At 50.7% G+C, this 20,810-nt stretch overlaps 5 protein-coding genes across 5 annotated transcripts; 3 read left to right on the forward strand and 2 right to left on the reverse strand.

Annotated features, from left to right (window-relative positions):
* Positions 1 to 202: 202 nt before the first annotated feature.
* ASPACDRAFT_74468 (glycosyltransferase family 15 protein) lies at positions 203 to 2,122 on the forward strand. Its single transcript, XM_020204222.1, has 4 exons — positions 203 to 399; positions 482 to 745; positions 804 to 1,422; positions 1,485 to 2,122. The coding sequence occupies exons 1-4, from the start codon at positions 237 to 239 to the stop codon at positions 1,639 to 1,641; spliced, it is 1,203 nt and encodes a 400-aa protein (XP_020061279.1). The 5' UTR covers positions 203 to 236; the 3' UTR covers positions 1,642 to 2,122.
* Positions 2,123 to 2,295: 173 nt separating this feature from the next.
* On the reverse strand, positions 2,296 to 3,602 carry ASPACDRAFT_74469 (cytochrome c oxidase subunit VI). The gene is made up of 4 exons (XM_020204223.1): positions 3,380 to 3,602; positions 3,152 to 3,197; positions 2,888 to 3,005; positions 2,296 to 2,774 (listed from the first exon to the last, which is right to left on the reverse strand). The coding sequence occupies exons 1-4, from the start codon at positions 3,571 to 3,573 to the stop codon at positions 2,656 to 2,658; spliced, it is 477 nt and encodes a 158-aa protein (XP_020061280.1). The 5' UTR covers positions 3,574 to 3,602; the 3' UTR covers positions 2,296 to 2,655.
* Positions 3,603 to 5,377: 1,775 nt separating this feature from the next.
* Positions 5,378 to 6,521, forward strand: ASPACDRAFT_20106 (elongation of very long chain fatty acids protein; the record flags this gene model as incomplete). The annotated part of the gene is made up of 3 exons (XM_020198922.1): positions 5,378 to 5,788; positions 5,849 to 6,131; positions 6,184 to 6,521. The coding sequence occupies 3 exons, from the start codon at positions 5,378 to 5,380 to the stop codon at positions 6,519 to 6,521; spliced, it is 1,032 nt and encodes a 343-aa protein (XP_020061281.1).
* A 1,551-nt stretch (positions 6,522 to 8,072) lies between these two features.
* ASPACDRAFT_109950 (uncharacterized protein) lies at positions 8,073 to 9,146 on the forward strand. The gene is given in 5 exon segments (XM_020195440.1): positions 8,073 to 8,657; positions 8,671 to 8,673; positions 8,780 to 8,797; positions 8,997 to 9,059; positions 9,112 to 9,146. The coding sequence occupies 4 exon segments, from the start codon at positions 8,406 to 8,408 to the stop codon at positions 9,051 to 9,053; spliced, it is 330 nt and encodes a 109-aa protein (XP_020061282.1). The 5' UTR covers positions 8,073 to 8,405; the 3' UTR covers positions 9,054 to 9,059; positions 9,112 to 9,146.
* Positions 9,147 to 12,661: 3,515 nt separating this feature from the next.
* On the reverse strand, positions 12,662 to 14,942 carry ASPACDRAFT_74471 (uncharacterized protein). Its single transcript, XM_020204224.1, has one exon. The coding sequence runs from the start codon at positions 14,531 to 14,533 to the stop codon at positions 13,052 to 13,054; it is 1,482 nt and encodes a 493-aa protein (XP_020061283.1). The 5' UTR covers positions 14,534 to 14,942; the 3' UTR covers positions 12,662 to 13,051.
* Between the last annotated feature and the right edge of the window lie 5,868 nt (positions 14,943 to 20,810).

Below are 20,810 nucleotides of genomic sequence, written 5' to 3' on the forward strand. Positions count from 1 at the left end.
CGGCAGAGATGATTGATCGGGATAGATCCACGCTAGGCCTGTTGGGGAATAGCGGCTAGGTGTTTCGGAAACTGGAACGAGAGACCGTCTGGAAGAGAGAGAGAGAGAGTCTCGCGGCGGGAGGCGGCGATAAGTTGATTAAGTAGCGACAAGTCTCCCCTGCGGCCTCAATTCTCCCCTGTTGCTCACTTTCCCCCTCCATTTCACCTTTCGTGGGGATTTAGCAGACCGGCACAATGGCTGTCGCAAGACCCATCCGGATGCTGGCTGCATCATGTATTATCCTCGTCCTCTTCCTCATCTTCCAGATGAACAAAACACCCGCCTTGATCAGTAAGGGGTCGTCGTCGTCATCATCAACACCATATGAGGGCATCACCTCCGATCCTCTCAAAGATCGTACGTCTATGCAGCTCCAATGACTTCACTCCTCTAGGCTTATCTATCTCCTACTAACGTACTCTTTTTCCTTCTTCAACAGCAACTGGCGAGCCCGAGGGTAAATTGTGGCGTGTGACCGACGGCGACTATAGTCCCGGCAACTCGAAATCTCCCCGTACCAACGCGGCCCTCATCTCTCTTGTCCGAAACGAAGAACTCCACGAATTGATCCCGACCATTCGCGATCTTGAACGCACCTGGAATAGCAAATTCAATTATCCCTGGATCTTCTTCAATGACCAGCCCTTCACGGAAGAATTCAAGAAGCTGACGCAGGCGGAAACGAAGGCAAAATGCTACTACGGTATGTCCAGCTGATCGACCTAGGCACTATACCACAGGTCTCTGACGTATTCATAAAGAGCAAGTGCCGAAGGAACACTGGGAGGTCCCTGAGTGGATCGATATGGACTTATTCCGCGAGTCCGCCCAATTGTTGAAGGAGAAGGGTATTCAGTACAGTGACAAGATCTCGTATCACCAGATGTGCCGCTGGAACAGCGGCTTGTTCTACCAACACCCTGCCCTCCAGAACTACCGGTACTACTGGCGTGTGGAACCCAAGGTCAAGTTCTTCTGCGATGTTGACTACGACGTCTTCCGCTACATGGAGGATCGGAACCTCACCTACGGCTTCACGATCAACCTTTTCGATGCTCCCGAGAGTATTCCCTCACTCTGGCCCGAGACCAAGAAGTTCCTCGCTGCGAACCCGACCTACCTGAACAAGAACAATATGATGAACTGGCTCACCGACGATCAACTCCGACCCGAGCACACGGAGGCCGCCAATGGATACTCGACCTGCCACTTCTGGTCCAACTTCGAGATTGGCGATATGGAGTTCTTCAGAGGCGAGCAGTACTCTGCCTATTTTGAGCACCTGGACCGGGCGGGTGGCTTCTACTACGAGCGCTGGGGTGATGCTCCGGTGCATTCTATCGGCCTGGGTCTCTTCGCCGATAAGAATAAGGTCCATTGGTGAGTCGATGTCCTCGCATTGTGCGCACAGCATCCATGATTTATCCTCTAACTTTTCTTAGGTTCCGAGACATCGGTTACAACCACATCCCCTATTACAACTGCCCCACCTCCCCCAAGTGTTCCGGTTGCACTCCGGCCAAGTTCTACGCCGGTGAGCCCTGGCTGGCCAAGGAAGATTGCCGACCCAGCTATTTCAAGCATGTCGGAACCCACTAAAAGATACGGCGCGACATGTTATGACTTCGTTTACACTTAATTATCTGGTGCAGACGGAAGGTGCTCCTCTATCTCAATATATACGAACGCCGCGCATGAGGTGCAATGAGATAAGAGACAGGCATCTCTGATCCTGCCACATATAACACTTCGTTTACGCACTCAATCAAGGGTGTCAGTTCTCTGCGCCAGGTAAAATATGCCGTTCGAGCATTGCGGTCAATTATATGTACAGGATTTTAGTGCGCACGGCTGCCACAGCTTACATGTTCTACCACCATTACATACCCAGTCTTGTTGACGAAGAAATTGCTTAAAATTCATCTTGAACTTTGGGGGGCGTTATCCAGGGATTTGTTTCTTTTCAATCCTGCTTCTCGGGTTTGGTTGTTTCCGGTGTGTCATGCTTATCTTTAGGCATGTCCGGACTGGCATTTACTGTACCTATAACATTATTTTTCAATGTGTCATGCCATTGATGATGCTCTAGAAGCGGAAGCTCTCAAACTGTATGACCTTCCTGGTCGCTACGCTTGTGTCCTCTGGTAGAAGTCGACCATGAAATCAATGGCTCAATGACTTGCAGACTTACCGGGTCCCTATCCACGAAGGCCGCCCACAATCGCATTGTATAGATCAATGACAGTAGAACAAGAACATCATCTTCGATTTTTCACACTTTAACCCCCTCAATAATACAGAGTAACAAGCAAATGCTCACATGATTTAAAAGCAGCACTGGTATAGAAAAAGCACGCGTGTACTCTCCAATCCACCCCCATTCCCCACGACAGCCAGGAAGCCGGAACGCAGCCATGGGAGGTCCGTTCTCTTTTCTTCTTTTATAGAGAAAATACACACACACACACCACCGGGACATTTCAGCAACTTCATTCCAACTGCACTTCTAGAGTATGTATACAGCGTTCCTTATCTTTAACTGACTGACAACATAAAAAAGATAAAACGACGAGACGGGTGGAATTCCGGACACAGAGGGTTGAAGTTCTGCGTTTACTGCTCCTCGGGGTAGAGCTCCTCACGGAGAGGAACACCCAGCTCCAGGCGGAGCGACTCGAGAGCCTCGAGGTATTGCTTGTACTGTTCCTTGGTCTCGGCCTTGGCCTTGATGCCTATTTTTCGATGGGCAAACAAGAGGGATTAGTATCTTCTTGAGGAATATGCGGACGTTATATGCAGGGTCAATTGGGAGGAGAGCGGAGGACTGGAGAGGAGGTTATCGCACCCTCGAAGACACGGACGGCAGTGGGGAAGTCGTTGACACGACGGGCAGCCTTGAGAGCGGCGGTGAGGACCTCAACGGAGGGGACGAGATCGTAGGCGAAGCAGTTGTTCAGGTTGCGCTGCGTTTGAAAGAATCGATGTTGTTAGTCCGGGCTGATATAGGTTCGAGCGAGAAGCGCCCAGCAATCCGCCCAATGGCAGCTGGGCTGATTATCAAGGCTGGGGATGCGAGTGGAAGAAGCGAGCAGGGGAGGCATCGGCTTACCTGGAGCTCGAAGACATCCTGAACACCGTCGAATTCCTTCTCGAATCTATCGACAGGGTGGGTTAGAGGTGGGGTTGTTGACGGGTTTGAAGTAGAGAACGAGGTAATGCCCATAGTCAAGGCACCAGAAGGGGCCGGGCTTCTCGGGTTTGGGTGCACGCTGCGACCGAGTCCGGACCAACGGGCTTGCACCTGTCTCCAATGGCTCGGCAAGTTATGATTGCATACCTGTCAGAGAACTCCTCGAAGGTCTCGTCCTCGTGGTGGCCAGAGTAGCGCTGAGCGGAGGTGCTGAAGCTGGGGCGGCTGATAGCCTGAGCGATGGGGAACTGCACGCGGGCCCGGGGCAATTGAGCGGCTCTGATGAAGCCGGAGGGACGGACGGCGCGGGTTGCGACACGGAAGACGGAGATTGGCGACATGGTGAGAGGAAGGTAGTGGTGGAGGTGGGCGAATTGGGGATGGGTGAGGGGAGAGCAAGACGGGCGAGGTGTTGACGAAGTCGAAGTCAGAGGTTAAGCCGGGCTGCACTAGGATTTTGCGGGTGGTGTGAGGTTGTTGGTGCCTCAGGCATGAAAAGTATTCGCCCTGCAGTGGTCGTCCGTCATTGATAATCGCCGGCTTTTCCTTTGCGGCTCCCGCCCAACCCGAAGTTCGCCGATGCCTCAGGCCACTAACTACGGGTATGCTGTTCACTTGCCCAGAGCCTGAGGTCTGCTTTCTATCTGCCAGCTGTGATTGGAGCATAGGCGGTACGTAGCTTATAGCTCTCAATTGGCTCATATTTGGCCCAGATCCCGTGGGCGGCATCGAGATCCGCACCCTTGCCCCGGAGATTACCAGTACCACCTCAGGCAGAGATTGTGCAAGCCTGAACTGAGACTGGCAACAACCGCCAGTCCAGTCCAGTCCAGGTTCCACGTCCTTTCCATGGAATCCCCTGCCTGCCGCCGCTGTGAGACTGACAATTATGATCGACAGTCGGTCATCTCAATTTCCAGTCCAGCTCTCAGTCAGTTATTGGTTCTTCAAATCCTCGTCCTTCAAAACGGTTTCTTCCCAATATATATTCACCGTGATGTTTTCCATCAACTGACCTCTCAAAAAGCACCCCGCGCAGCAACATGTTCGAGAAGCAAATCGTAGAAAGTAGATCGGTGATCGGAAATATTCCCCACGGATCTCGTTGACTAGTGTTTGGACCCTGGCACTGACCAGCATCATGTTTCATGAGTAAACAGTGAGTGATAAGTTACCAGGTCGCTGAGTTCTGAATCAGAGGTATACAGTGACCCAGAACCCTTGGCATAACCCTGGCGAACTTGCATGGAGATTATGTTTCAAGAGGTTACCGGGATCTCTTGGTTCGGAATTCGTATCCATTGAGACATTGGCAATGTTAGGATAGTACTCAGTAATCTAATCATAATCTCTCAGGTACTATAGTAGGTACTAGGTAGTTATTCACACCATTTCGATGGTCACCAACTGGCAGTCAGCACAGCATGTGAAGATGGCCCGGGGTTAGTGGCCGCTTCCCTATGTAGTTATGACAACCAATTACAGATTGTCAATTAGGTAGGTAACTTTGATGACCTTGACGTGACATACAACCGGCGGAAGCGACTCTTCAAAAGTTATCCTCATGAGTTTTCCACCCTCTTCTAAAAATCGAAGTCATCTCTTGCTACGAGGCTTGCCAGCCGCAAACAGCGCAATAAGGGCACCAAAATCAGGACCAGCTGGCGAACCGGGAACCCGGAAGGCACATGATCGTCGGGCCCTAAGCGGACGCCCCCTTTTTTTTCCCAGTGGCCGAGGTTGCGCTAGTCTCTTTTCAGCCGCAGCGGACGCGCCGGAGTCCAAAAAAGAAGACACGCTGAAGGATGGATGGATTCTCCTTGCGAACAGGCAGTCAAAAGAGATACCAAGTCCTCCTGCTGCTCCACCTTGTCCGCTCCCTCTTCATTTCTCTTCTTCCCTATTCTTCTTCCTTTGCTTTCCCTCTTTCTTATCCTTTGAATCGCTGCATCTGCTTTTGACTCCCCCCTCCTCTCATTCTCCTCCCTTTTTCTTACCCCATTCTCTGCTCGCACCCCTCCATCGGCCTGTCAGCAGTTTTGGGAAAAGGAAGAAGAAGCAGAAATTTGAGGTCCTTCACACTCCGGGACCTTCAGTCAATCCGTCCTCCTCTCAAGTAATTAGGACCTTGGTCAATTGCTCACAATGGCCGCCGAACTTCTTCAGAGCCTGCCCAGGCCAACCATTGATCGGCCATTTGGCATCCACCTATGGCCTATCTTCGACAAGGCGTTCGAGCTCGTTGTGGGATATCCCGCCAGCGAGTTCCGCTTCGTTGAGGGCGTCACACCCATGTCTACGTTCAAGGAGACTGCTGTGATGCTTGTGGCTTACTATGTTATCATTTTTGGTGGTCGCGCGTTCATGAAGAACCGTCCTGCTTTCAGGCTCAACACGCTGTTCATGATCCACAACTTCTACCTGACTGCGATCAGCGCAACGCTCTTGGCCTTGTTTATTGAACAACTCCTTCCTACTCTCTGGAGACACGGCGTTTTCTACACTATCTGCACACATGAGGGTGGACTTACACAGCCTCTGGTCGTTCTGTACTACGTGAGTCTCGCACCAGCTTCACATCCGATGGCCGTAACTAACCCGATTGTTTGCGCTTAGCTTAACTACCTGACCAAGTACCTTGAGCTTCTCGACACTGTCTTCCTCTTCCTCAAGAAGAAGCCGTTGACCTTCCTTCACACTTACCACCACGGTGCCACCGCTCTTCTCTGCTACACCCAGCTCATTGGCTTGACCGCTGTCCAGTGGGTGGTCATTGACATCAATCTCTTGGTTCACGTTGTTATGTACTGGTACTACTTCCAGAGCGCTCGTGGTATCCGTATCTGGTGGAAGGAGTGGATTACCCGCCTCCAGATCATCCAGTTCGTCATCGATCTTGGTATGTCATCGTCTCGCAACCGATTCCTGAAATTCAATTGACAGTTGGTTAGGATTTATCTACTTCGCCTCCTACACCTATTTCTCCTCGACCTACTTCCCCTGGGCTCCCAACATGGGCAAGTGCGCCGGAGAGGAATTCGCTGCTTTCTCCGGAATCGCCGTCATCACTTCCTACCTGTTCTTGTTCATCTCTTTCTACGTCGCTACTTACAACAAGGCTGCCAAGACTGGCCGTCCTCGTCGCAACACCGGCAGACAGGCTGTTATTGACATGGCTAAATTCGAGGTCTCTGCTCCTTCCACTCCCAACGGACAGGCCAAGTCGAACGGTGCCGCTGTGTCCACCGGACGCTCCAACGGCCCTGTCACCCGCTCCCGCAAGGCCTAAGTGCACGAGTGGTGAGACGGTCTTAGGGGCATATCTCTTCACTTCTTCGATGACCCGCTTAGCAAATCGGCTTCGAAGCGCGAATTCGTTCTCCCTTCGCTTTCACAGTCAATCTTCGCGCATCGCCATATTTCGGCCTAGCATGAGCGAGCCAACAACCAACCATTTCTGAAGCCGGGTTCCACACTCGGTCGCCAACACTTACAACTATTTAATGAATGACCTTGATGATAATGGTCGTCTTTGCTTTTCAACCAGCCTATGCATGTGGCCTTGCCGCTTTGCAGAGGTGGTACCGAGCTAATTCAGAGATATGTTCGCTTTGGGAAAGGCTTTCTACCCTTTTTCTTCTTCTTGGAATCAGCCGAGCAAAGACCATGACTTGGCTATTTCAGCTTGTATTCTACATGCTTTACTTCGCTTCGTCACGTCGCCTTTGTTCCGCTGGCTGCGGAGTCCCGACATATGTCTTTTTTTGAATCGTCTATAAACGGGAGGTCAACATAAATGTAATCATGGTTATGTGTTTTTCTTGTCATTGCTCCTTACCTGTATATAATTGAATACCTTTCGGACTTCACTAATTTTGAAATGTGCAATTGGTTTTCATAAAATTTTGTTTCTGTTTACCTTGCTGGTTTGGGGCTTTTGGGAATCAAAAATATGTACCTGTCGAGGAGGAAACGTGAGGAGTATGAGCATGGGAGCTGTGGTTATTGGTAATACCCAGATGAACTGTCTGATACAGATGATTTTCTGGGGTTGAACGAAACGAAAATTCGCAACGAGTCTCGGCGTCAGCCCGAGGCAAGATACCTTTTGGGATCCACAGTAGGCAACATCCGTCCGCTTTGCTGCCTGCCTTGTGCTACAGTGCACCTGAGTTTTCGAGCTGCTGTTGTTCATTGCTTTTGTAGTCACTATCGACATGTGCGCAAGCATTCAAGTTACTCCGAGCCGGGGAACCACAATTGACGCAGATAGTGATGAAAAGACCGAAAGTCTCTAGATTCACACTACGATGAAGACGACTCCGGGGATTTTGAGCCTGGAAAGAAGTACTGTTTTGCAGTGATCGACGGATGAAACTGTTGTGGGTTTGGTTACACTCTAGATCCGAGTTCAACGGAGACTCTCAGAGACGAGGTCTCTTTGGAGACCATGCACGTTGTTGTACTGTGCACGACACAACCGCCATGGCCGTGCGCTATCACCTTACGTACTAGTATCATCGAAGATGATACCATGGTTTGTGGAATATCCATGTCTTACTCCGGTTCCTCCCCCGCTATGAACAATGATCGCCCGCGCTGCCGATAGTTCATGCAGCGTGATGACGATCAAGGTAAAATCGTCACTCAGCATATGTTCCGAATACTCAGTTGCAATCTGTGCTTTCATGCCTAGGCATTGTTGACACACGACGAGTCCCCAGCGAGTTTCAGGGAATTTAGGGAATTACCTACCGATAAGCATTGTGGCGTACGCGTCCTGCCCGGTGGTGAGTTCGATAAAGCCGATGTTTATGGATTCATCCGAAGAGTCAGTCCTGACCGACCAACTTCCTTCCCAATGTCATCATAGCTGGTCGATCTACGAAGAACAAAGATTCCCCGAGATCACCAAGTTCAGTGTTCTGTAGCATGCTCAAACCAAGATTGTTGTGGAATCATGAACTCCGATTCCTCTTCCTCGGCATTTACAGCGACATCTCAGTCGCAGATCCAAGCATCTCGAAAGTGCTCCAGAAAGACATAAAAGGGCACCTCAATCCTTAGGTTGATTCTTTATCAAAACACAGAAGCACCAGCTCAATCACTACTTCGATTCGTCGTCCCAGATACATCTTGCAACTCCAGCACCGCCCAAGTCACATCCGTCACAATGCGCTTCCTGTCCTGCGTCTCTGCTGCCCTGGTGGCCATCTTCGCGTCTACCACCTATGCGGTCCCCATCAACGGTGGTGTTAACTGCACTCAACTCGAACAGCAGATCGCCACTCTACAGCAGGGGGTGAGCACGGCCAACGGTACAAGCCCGGAAGGAGTCCAGGCTGCTCAGCAGCTTCTGTACGGTGCGAGGCTCGTGCAGGCCACTGAGTGCACCAACTCTGCGCCGGTCAAGCGATTCTTCCCTGTGAGTATTTGATTCTCCTGTGATGTCTGAGGGTCTGCTAACGACGGTATGCAGCCTGTAAGTAACGCGGAACTTGAAAGTAGGACGTGGTTATGCATGCTGACCCAAGGTGCTACTCGAAGCCTACTGGTCCGGTGAGTTGTTCCTACGATGTCTGCCATCCAGACGGGAAATACTAACTTTCGCAGATTGTGAGTTAAGCTCTTGATATAGCTATCTACTAACGTTTTGAAACACTGGAAACCCATTTTTAATCAACGTGCAGAGTGTGAGTACTTTTTTGAGTCAGTCTGTTTGATATCGATTCGACCCGATGCTAAGCCTATATGAACGCAAAAGGGAACAACCTCACTACCTCCCATCCCCGGATTTAACGGCACGGTTCCACTTCATTAATTGATGGTAAGTGTTGCCTCTTCGGACATTCAAGACTTCTGCTCACGGGACTTGATAGTCGGTAAGTTGAAGCATCCAGCCCTAAAAGCCTCCTGCTACTAGAGCTTCAGCCTCAGATTCGTGGTGCTGGTAAGTGCTTGCCCATCTGGAATGATATACTCAAGTCAATAACATGAGGATCAGATGTGTTGAAGATCTCCCATTGACACCCTTCCCGAGGCCGGAGATCTCGTTGAGGAGGAAAGCTCTGACAACGGGTGGGTTGAAGTGAAGTGGAGCGGCATGGCCTTAGTATAGGTTTTTCTCCCTTTCGAGGTTTTCCTGTACTGTGAATGCGAATGCAGAGGCTTGCATGGGTTATGTTTTGTCCAGAATATGAATTCTATATAAAGTGTTTATCATGACTGTCCCTTGTCGTACCCTTATATCATCGATTGAGGACTGCCGGGACTAGAGGCTTGACTGCGTAGTATCTCTGTGAAGAAAATTCTAATCCCAGGATCACAGAAGAACAGACATTCATTATGCAATTGCATCCCATCTTCTGGGCCCGTCCGATCTCATGTCCCGGCACTTCCCATGGCTACGCTAGCATCGTCGCTTCTTCACCATGTGCTATCCTATATAGGTCTACGAACATGAGGAAGATCCTTGTCTTTATTCTAGACCATCGCGGGGTGTGCTTGACCGTGCCTCCATCCCCGCAGACCGCGGAGCTCTGGTGCATATGTCCACTCCCACCGCACGTCCACCTCGTGCAGCTCCGCTCACTTTTGCCGGGCCATGCATGCCCTGCTGAGCCCGCTCTTTCCCCGTGCGGTGGTGCACCCAGCAGCGCAGCCGACCATTGCATTGGCGCGTGGCCACTGGGCAGTCGCAGGGTGGGTGTCATGTGATGGCGGACGGAGTATAAACCCCCCTCGTTTGCCTTCTTCCCTTTACATTTCCCTGGGGCTGCGCCTTCGTGATGGCAGACGACCCGTCTCGTGTAGCCCTCGTCTTGAACAAGCCCGGAGTGATGCATGGCGCAGTCATGGCGTGTTGTCGCGGGGCAAGAGTAAGCTACTCGCCTGTTGTAGTAAACTTCCATCGTGCGATGGTAATCGGGTGCTACGTTACTCCCGACTACAGGATGTTGCAGGGCCGTTGGGGTATCTTCGCAGACTATCGAATTGCTCATCGGTCTTCGGCTATAGTAGCGACGTGGGCTTTTGACTCGAGACTGGACGGTCGCGGACCTTCCCTCTTGCTAGCTTGGTGGAAGTGCCATATCAGTGGTATTCAAGAAGGCATTGTCCTAGTGCTATGTTTTCAGTCTTCATGCAGTATGCTGTTTCTATTCTCTCGTGCTATGCTTCATCCATAAAGCAGGTCTAGTCTAGAGGGCTCAACCTACGATGAGCATTACGGACACACAAACGAAGGTTGAACTTGAGGAAATCAGCAGGAACAGTAGGCTGGATGGAAAGAAGACACAGAGAGAGAAAACAGAAGGATAAAAAAGCCCAGCAGTCGTAGGAAACCGAAACTAGGGATTGATCTACTATATACTCCGTATCCTTCGGCAGATGCACCAGCAGCACGAGCCCGAACATGATCAGGTTCCCATGCCCATGCCCGGCAACCAAGCGTTACTTCGCATAACTACGAGTAGTCCAATTGAACCCACTTCTCCCAACAAACCATACCAGTCAGTATATCCCACCACCTACAATCACCAACAAAAGTTGAAACACCGGTCATTTCGCTTTTGAATACCTTTTCCTCCCAACAACTATCGCAAGGTAAGCCAAGTTGACATCCCTAGTGCCTGTTCTCATTAACTGCCGAACCCCCCTCCCCCTGAATCATGCATCCGTTCCTCTCCATCTCGATCCGAGAACAACCGCCGGCCCCTCCCACCTTTCTGTGGATCACCCACTGCAAGCTCCCACAGAGTCTAGTCCCAAGTTCCCAACAAAATATCATCGATCGCATCGCTGTCGCTGTCGCTGTCTTGTTGTTGCCTCGCGAGATTCTCATCCTCCCACATTCCACCCTGACTCGCGCATCGCAGTTCCAAGGGCTTCGGCTTGACTTGCCGTGAACAAATTCCAGACGGGGATCCAAGATCGATTCCGAGTCGCTTTCCCGCTCCAACAACCAATCACTTCACTAGAAGCCCAGACCGGAATGTGGCTTGCCGCAACTCTACTTTTCAAGGTTTGAAGGCTTTTCAATAGTCTTTCTTTGAGACGATAAGCGAGGTTCAGCCATGTCCCTGAGATCTCGGTTAAAATCGGTGAGCGGGCTAGAATGGTGACCCTACCCTACACCTACGCCGCAGTCATCGATTCCGTGCATCCACATTCTCTTCCTGACGGGAAACGAGAGACTTGGAGTATTGCACACCGCGATGAATTGCAATATCCCCGCGCATGATGAGCCTTTCCCTATTCCCGAGCCAGGGGTATAGTACCCAGGTAGACGGCATAGACGTCTCCAGCATGGGCAATCCTTCAGAAGTACATACTGCATACTGCATACTACCGTACTCTACATAAATTAAAATCAGATTGAAATTTAAATTATGCCCAGATTGAACTGACAAGAGAGGCACATCCATCAACACGACGATCATAATCTATAAGAATGCACTCTATCTCGCACAACGAACGGGATCCCGGATGTCTTAGTCTACTTCCCTAACGGAAGCCAGGATCTGATGACCGCGCTCCACACCACCGAGAGTGCGCACCTACGTACACATCCTACCAACGATGCGCCCCCCCCCCCGGAAAGCACGATACTCAAACAGCTTTACAACCTAAGTACCAAACCCAACCAGGCCAGATCGAAAGCCATCGACCCTGGTATTGTCACCAAGCCTGCATCTGCATTTTATGCGTCTGCAACTGCATACCAAATCAAATAATCATCGACCAATATTCCAAGTATCAAACGCAGGCAGGTTGTACAGTAAATGTACAGTGCAAGCCGGGGGGCTCAATTGTCCACGGAATCACACCTTCACAAATCTTGCCGCAGATAGGAACCGATCCACCCCTCGGTGGCAGGCCAAGGAAAAGACATCCGGTTCCGTATGCAGAAGTTGGTTGCCTCCAGGCTGTCAGCTGAACCGACCCGAAGTCTGTAGAATTCTACTCTACATTTCCAAGTTTTTCTGTCTCTGGTTCGAGTCAGTTGACGCTCCCGGTGGGCTCCCCACGGCAGAAGCATGCATGCCATGCTGATACTCGATTTTCCGGCACCAATTAAGTCTGTCACAAGGCGGTTCGTACCGCGGGAAAGCTCAGAGCTGTGAGATTGTGGAATGTGGGAACATGTGGAGAGGGCGAGCGAGGCAGATTCAGCTTCCGCCCCCTCCACTCGATTGCCGGGTGAACAGCTGCCGGGATCTCCGATATGCATGCCTACCATCGATCGAACTTTCCATTGAACCTTGGATACGCAAGAAAAAACCCGGGTGTCATCGCTACTGTCAGTTCCGATGTCCGTCCCGCTGGGACGAAACAGCTTCTACAGCATGTCAACACCTACGTCTATACTGTACGTTTACGGACGCGAAACAGCCACAGAAGACAAGCACAAGGGTAAATTGTGTAACTCTGTCCCAGTTGATTCTGAGTTCCAATTGTGGCCCACTCCAGGAAGGCCATCACATTCTGCCCGCCTATGACTACTTCGGTGATCAGAACATAGGAAGGAATAAGAGACAGGCGAGGAGGTTCTGAAATAGTACAGTACGATCGCAATATCACAAGCATCCAGTGCGACAAGTCAAAAAACCAGGGAAAAAAAAGGAATGCCGCCCCAGGCAGTTGAAGTACAGATCAAAAACAAGCCCCATGGAACCAGACGCTAAACCGATGAAGAACGCCAAAGTAGAGACGTGACGCGACAAATAAAAAACCTTTTCCCCAAAACGTAGAAAGAAGAAGTAAAGATGAAACACTAGATCGAGCAATTCTTCCCGTGTTATCTCCGCAAATTAAGCATTATTTCTGGATGGTGGACTTTCTCCTGCCTCGTAACATGAATCCCATGAAACCAGAACTCGAACTCTTGGCGGCTGGTTCCGCACTGTCGGCCTTAGCGCTTCGGCTGTACCGAAAACTCTTCTTCCGCCGCGCAGCCTTGGCGTCCGACGCTGCGGCTTCGCGTGGGTCCAGGCTGTAGACGCTCTCCACTTCCGACCGCAGACTGCTGGCTGAGTACACACTAGACGCCGTCGAACTGTGCATAAGCGAGGCGGCTGCCGTTGGGGGCCGAAACCCTCGGTTGCCAGGCATGCTGGACGTGCTGTAGGTGGAGCCCGAGCGGTGGCGGTTGAATGTGGGTGATGAGTAGTAGGGAACAGGACTGGAAGTGCGGGACGACGGCAAACTGTAATCGGCGCTAGCGAAGGAGTGAGAGAGCGACACAGATCGGCTGTGAGATTCATCGGCGGCATGATTGGATGTGTGGCGGGGAGGAAAGGGCGAATAGCCCCCATGGACGGTCTGCATGGACGGTGGTCGACGGAGAAGACTGCCTTTGGGTCCCCGGTTTGCTACATGCTCGGCAGAGGTCTTTGGTCGATTGAATGCCATGGACTGCGAGCGCATATTGGTGAGCTGGGGAGTTTCGGGCACGTCTGCCAAAGCTCGAGGAGCAACAAAAGGGTCGGTGTCCGCTCGTCGAGGATGCTGCCCCGCATAGCCGCCATGTAATTGCAGGCTACCACGCTTCAGGTGGAAGGCAGGATCTGGCCGTCTCTCGCTCAGGAGCGGTTGCGATTTGATTGCCTGGTTGAGGGAGTACAGTCCTTTATAACTTGGATATCGGTCTGGTTCAGTCGTCGCTGAAATGGCTGACATGGGCTCGGGCTCCTCTACCACCGGGCCATCGGTGACCGGGCTTATCAAAATCAGATTAGGCTTAGCAATAGGCTCGACAATGGTGACTTGCTCAGCCACGCAAACATCTGAGTCGTCGACCGAGTCGTCGACCGAGTAAACGGAACAAGGGGAAGAAGATCGAGAGCGACGCTGAGGTCGCAGCGATTGGGGAGGTTGATAAACAGTAGGTTGCAAGAAGACTGGAGACCGCAGTGGAGAGGTGCTGTCAGGCGATGGCAGCTCGATGATCACGTCGTCATCATCGTCAAACATGTAAGTTTCCGGCACAAACGTCGTACCACTGCTACGTTTCACGGTATCTAGCGAGACTGGCCGAGAGGTCTTGCCTGTGGTAGCATGCGTTGACAATAAGCGGGCGAAGGCGGTCTGGTCTGATGGTGATTGAGGGGAGTTGACGCTGGAAACCTCATCCGCGCTCATGTCTGAATCATATGGACCGGCGGTTTTGATGGGCGAAAATGCATGGTCATGGGATCCCAACTCCGATTCGGAAGTCTCCTCCTCCTCTGATTCGTATTGTCGAGGAAGAAGCTGCTGATTCAGGTAGTCCAGGTCTAGAGGGGCTGCCGTCTGATACATGGTGATGTGAAGTGGGAAGGTCGAGAGAAGAACGAAATAAAAGGAGAGAAAAGTGATAGAGCCCCCAAGCCCGGCAGGTACTCAATAATAAGGAAAGATTAAGTGGATGGACTATTGGGCCAACCCATGTACACAACAGACAACGAGTGGGAACAAGTGAAAAGAAAAGAAAGAACGTGAGAGGAAATTGTATGAAGATAAGAGAAGGCAAACGAAGCCGACAACCGACAGGAGCAGAGAATGGATGTCAATTATACCGGACAGGGACTGGACAGGGTTAGATGGGCCACACGGGTTGGTATGCTCGAAACGGAGTGGAGCTGGTGACCCTCCGTTGAGGTTTGTTTGAACGAAGCCACCGAATGCCATCCGATCACACAACTTCCGGAGTGAACGGACCAGGAGCTCCACTAAGGGAGGAGGGGGGAGGGGAGCAAGTCAGAAGAGGGCATTGGGGACTGCAGGAAAAGCAATGCTGCATGACACGTGCGCCACCAGGGGAAGACCTAGGACGAAGTGGGTTTAGAGACCGAAGTTCTCTTCTTTTTTTTTTTGCTTTTCTCTTTTTTGTTCCTCCTCTGTATCCTGCTTGGTTGGCGCTAGTGATCTGTACCTCGGCCTTAGTGGCAGTCACTGTACCTTAGCCAGGTACTACTGCTGAGGAACTTGAACCTAGATGGATAAGAGAATGAGAATCCAGGACGCACGAAGAGAATGAAGGTAGTGCTTACGTTTTCATCCTTGCCTGACCCTCCTGCAGCCCCAGGGAGGTGTGAATGTGGACACTGGAAGCTCAGGGACAGTTCAGCCGACCCTTGCATAGACGGGGTATTGTTCATCGTCATCACCACACTCCTGGCCCGGAAAAGCAATGATAACCGACGAGATTGAGCCAAATTGTGGAGGATTCCGGCGCCATGAGAGGGACTATTCAATGAGTAAAAGCATGATTTGGGGATTTGGGTTCACAGCGGCCATGAGGAAGGGGAGGAGGAGGGAGGAGGAGGGAGAAGCGGAAGAAGCGCTAAGAGATTGGACGTATCAACGTGAGCTGTCGGAGATGGCTGTGTGTGGTGGTGGGGGGGACAGAGTGCCTGAATGCCTGAACGCCTGAACGCCTGGAAATTGAGGGGGAAATGGAAGCTCAAAGAGGGAAAGGAAAGTCCGTGGCGCGCATCAATGGCGGCCACATCTAGATTGCTGGTTCCCCCAATTCTCAATTCACCACCACCAAATCACCAATGATGATGAGGATCGACTCATGCCAAGCCCGGTATGGCCATGTGGATAGTTAAAGTAGTAGGTAAGTAAGTCAAGCTAAAGCTCAGCTCAGTGAGAATGCATCCTTCAATCTTTACGGTAGTATTCCTTCCGATGGATAACTAGCTTCCTCCATTGCCTAATCTCATTTGTTGGCCTTTCTATCTGATTCGTGACCATCTCTAATTCCTGAACCTGTTCCTGTTTGTTCGTTCCTCTCTTGTCCTGGGCTATCCTCCGCATTTTCCCAAACTACCGGCAGGATCTCTTGCAACCCTAATTGCTTACTTTACTTTCCCAGCACCTCCTCATGCGTCGGACATACGTACTACTCACTGCGGGTTGAATAATAGCGACAAACTCTCTCCTTGTCCCTGGCCCGATCGAGCTTTGGCCCGGTTCCACCCTAACATAAGACCTTTGGTGGGGGTGCCCGGTTGGTTTCTCATTTTAGCCTCGATGCCACCGTATTCAATCAGAGCATCAGTCAATTTTGACTCTGAACAATGGTCTATCAAATGACACAGTGCACTGACGCCACTCGATGGAGAAACCGCACACAGAGGTGCATTGATACTACTCCTATCACTGCTACCAGGGATTTGATAGATACTCTCCAGATCGTCTCCCAGCAATTGTCCCGTTCGTGCCGTTGAGAAACCCTGCGTAGTCAACGCCGCCGCTCCAGGACGGTGGAGCATGTTTAATTCAAACACACCAGACCCCAAAGCAGGTGAACTTCTTCCCGCTTCGATTTCCTCACCGACTCAGAATGCCCGCCTTCCTTTCTGGAAGACTTTTTCTACTTTTAAAAAATCTTTTTCCTCACTGGAATATATTCCATAGCAAGCAAGAAAATATTTTCTCGTACTCAGTACCCAGGAACAAGTTTGCCCCTATTCCAGAGGCACTAAACATTACCCACTTTTTGAGACCATGCGACGCCAAGGCCGATTGACCCGACCGGCGAATGGGAGTTTTTCTTCTCCTCTGACCCTCTTTTCCCCAGCAATATCAACTGGAGACGGTGGATAGACGCAAAGCTCCCTGCAGCGACGGTGCCCTGTCCTTGCAGCAAAGCCATGCATCGCCACCATTCTCTGCCAGCAGGGCGGATGAAGTCGTACAGACAATAAGGCACTGAGAATGGCCGCAGTTAGAGGTCTAATTTTTCGAGCTTCCCTGGAAAGAAGAGGCACCAATAACACACAACCGGCAAAGTGTCCATCCGTGATCTCTGAAGATCCAGGTTCGCATAGGCCTCGAGGATCACCAAAGACAGTGAGAATCCGGAAAAGACGGGAAAATCCTCGCTCGAATCATTCGGCGATCCCCCGTCAAATTGGCGGTAGGATAATCTTCGGTGTTATCCGCCCATCCAGAGAATAAGGATCGCCCAAAATAGATATGATAATCCATGATCTGATGCCACGCCGCTCCAACCTACTGAGAACCTCCATCGAAACAGAATTCGAACCAGACAGAATGTTGCATAGCCAAGATGAATGAACTATCATTCAGGACTCCAATATAACCAACCCGTCAACGGCCGAACCGTAATCCGACCTGCAGGAACACATCCAAACGGTGGTTGCAGCTTGAAACAGCCGAATAGCATGGAGGAGGGGCCAGGGGTAGATTAGTCCGCCTATTGGTTTGCTTGGTCCGCCCCCAAAGCCAAAGAAAAAGCAACGAAGCTTGTGCAGTTGTTGTTTGTTCGTTTGCCAGAGGAAAATTTTACTGAGTACTTGACGAGGGATTCTAATCCTGACTGATGCAGATGCAGATGGCTGGTCGTAGCACGGAGGACTTGCTTATCATAGTATAGAGAGGATGGACGACCGTGCTTTCGGCAGACTAACTAAACCAACTGTATTTTTAGCTCTGTTTCTCTCTGCTCCATCGTCCTTTCCCCTTGCTGGCCTCACCACCACCACCACCACCACCACCACCATCCTTCATCCCACTGGTACGCAAACTTAATGTAACCCCAGCGCTTCTGCGCGCGAAGCGATCAACAATTGACACTCATGCACTGTACGTCTTACCTCCATTCCCATGCGATCTTGTTATCATGGTTTATATTTAGCTGGGCAGAATTGGAATTATTCCGTGCCGTGTGTCCTACCTACCTACAGAGCACTGCACACGGTAACTACTACCTGATACTCCTGATGTGCAGTACTTCGTCGTACCTATCATCTGCATAAAAACCCAGCCACAATATCCCCCCCTGGCCAGAAACTGCGACGTGACGTCGACAACAGACGGGCAATTTTCTGCCTCTGCTCATGGAGCACATTCTCTCCCCAGACCAAGCTTCGTAGCTTTTTTGTCTTTCTCCCTCGAACTCACTCCCAGACTCCCCCTGCCGGGCAATCCCCAATGATCCTCCCGGGCGTTGATTGACGACCACAAAGGAAGCATTCACTGTTTCAGCAACCGCTGTAACAATTGCTTCCGCCAATATTTATCGTCTCAAGATCAATAATGAACAATTATCGCCACTATTCTCCGTCCATGGCCTGCTTCTTGCTCTCGCGCCGGGCGCGGTCTGATTAGAACTGACTTCGGTGAAACAGAATTCTCTTCTCTCCAACCCCACCTTTTGCCGGCCTCTCCCAGCGGTTGGGGGACCCATTCATCTGACACTTTCTGGAAGAAGCCAAGGCTAATGCGACAGGAGGGGGCAAGAACCGGAGAATTATGGTCGGGGAATGAGCCGCTGTGCTGCTTGATTTGGGGAGAAGATAGCCAAGCAACTTTATCGCTGAGCGCCCGGGGGGAGCAGGTTCGCTCTGCGATCACCACGCTATCGAAATGGGGGAGGGGGCGTTTCAAGTGTTCTATATATGGGAGCAACCAACGTCAGTTTTCTGAAACGCGAACGTATTCTGACAAATCTCTGCACATTATAGAACGCCACCGGTTCCGACTCGAGGATTTGAAGATACACAGCAACCAAGGTTCAGATGAGAGAGGTGTGTTATCGGGGAGAGGAACGGAGTACGCACCTTACCTCAGTAAAAAAGGCATGTCAGAACACACGGACCTGACACTGTAGCTTTTGGAGTGCTCCACAACCTCACAGTGCAAACATTATGACTCCTCCCCCTCAACCATCAACATACCGCTAAAGTCGGGCGTGCGCATCTGTTGTCGTCGAGATATACCTTAAGGGTAAGAATGGCTGACATGTGCCCTTAACCAGCAAGAGAAGTACGTAGAATTAAAGGGGGGTCAAACATCCCCGTTCTATAGACCGTCCATATAACAGGCAAATATAAGCAAACAATCATCAAGAAATAATCTTCATATCCCACACCTCACTTCTATTTTTTGCTTTTCCCCCTCGACCCCCTCCCCTTCCCTCTCCGTCCTCCGTGCTATAATGCTGTGTATTATTGCTCGACCCACTCAATCTTTCTCTACTCTTCAACCGTGCAATATAACTGCGGAGACCTCCCGAGCGTTGCGGCCGCCAACGGCCTTCCTGCTTTCCTGGCCTGTTTAACTTAGTATATTCCGTAGCGCAAGTCAAGTCACCCAAGTGGAGTCTACCCGCCCGGCTATGACAGCCCGTTTTGCCAAATCTGTCCCTTGACATCTCCAAACCCCCTAAACTAAACACTAAACAACTCCTAGTCCGGATTTTTTCCTTGACATACGTGCCTTGGCCTTCACTTCACTTCCTTTTGTGATGCGGTAGGAGAGAATGGAGACACCTGTCAAGTCTATCCAGACTCCCCCTCCCCCTGATCTTCACCACCGTTGAGATTCTCTTATTCAAAACATACAAAATCAGACAATATGACAACTTTGACTCCAACAAGCGCCCCCCCATCTCCCCCCACTCACTACGGTAATGGAACCTCCGAAATGACCGCGGCTTTCCTGTTATATACAAGCCCCCCCCCTTATTCTGCCCAGCAGCATACGGTGTACGGTGCATATTACCCAGACCGATAAAGTGAGGCACCGTCTCTGTCTTCTGTACTATATGCGCAGTACTTATGCCTCGCATTTGTCTCCACGCAAGGCCGTTGAACGATGTGGGGGAAGGGGGGGAGGATTGGTTCATCACAATTCGGAGTCGGCATGACAGGTGGATTTTGCGTCTTGTGTACAGTATACGGTACTTAAGCAACTAAAGCCTCGGGTTGTTTGGTTGTCGCCAGCTCTAGTCTAGTCTATACACCAGGAGCACTATCCCTGCACAATAGCGGCGGTCGGGGTTGCATTCAGCCTAGTGCCTTTTTTTCTTCTTGTATCTGAAGAATGACGATATTAATGCATCACAAACCTTTTTTTTTTTCCTTTCGTCAGGTGCTGTCAGGCCGAGAAGGGACTGAATTGTGATCTAGAAGAGTTGATTAGCTGCCAATTTTCATACCTGGGTTCGGGTTTCGATTCTACGACAAAAAGGAGGGGAGAGAATGTCAGTTGTTGCGTCATTTGTGTAATGTCTTTGGAGTTGTAGGGCCGATGGTTTTGGTGGTTGAAGAAAGGAAGGGATGGAAGAGGGAAGGGAGGAAGGATTTCAGTATGGTGGTTTGTGCCTTCATGCCGCAAAGCCCTACATACATCCATCCCGCACAGTGCATGAAGTACATACAACTTCTCTACACCCTACATACAAGGCAAATTTTTGATTTCGTGGTATCCAGGGAAAAGCAGGAGACCATACGCAAACCAGCCAGGCTTGAGACGTAGAAAATATGCTTGTCTGAACTGCATTCTTGTCTAGCTGCCCTGTCGTCAAGTTTTCTTTTTTCCTTCCCCTGAAATCGTATGACGGTGGGGAGCGGATCGCAGCGAGGGAAAATGAAGGTTGGTTAGGTTTCTCTTGGCGGGATGTGTGGGCTTATGCTCGCATTTGGTCGCTACGCGAACACACTAGCATGAAAAAGCACACGAAAGTAATGAGATCAGCAAATTGACATCCGGTAGTTGAAACGAACCGCTAACGGTGATTTGAGTCAAGTGGAGTTTGGTATTTTTGCTCTATTGTTGACAT

Source organism: Aspergillus aculeatus (genome assembly GCF_001890905.1).
Source record: "Aspergillus aculeatus ATCC 16872 unplaced genomic scaffold ASPACscaffold_1, whole genome shotgun sequence".
In the NCBI taxonomy this organism is placed as follows: domain Eukaryota; kingdom Fungi; phylum Ascomycota; class Eurotiomycetes; order Eurotiales; family Aspergillaceae; genus Aspergillus; species Aspergillus aculeatus.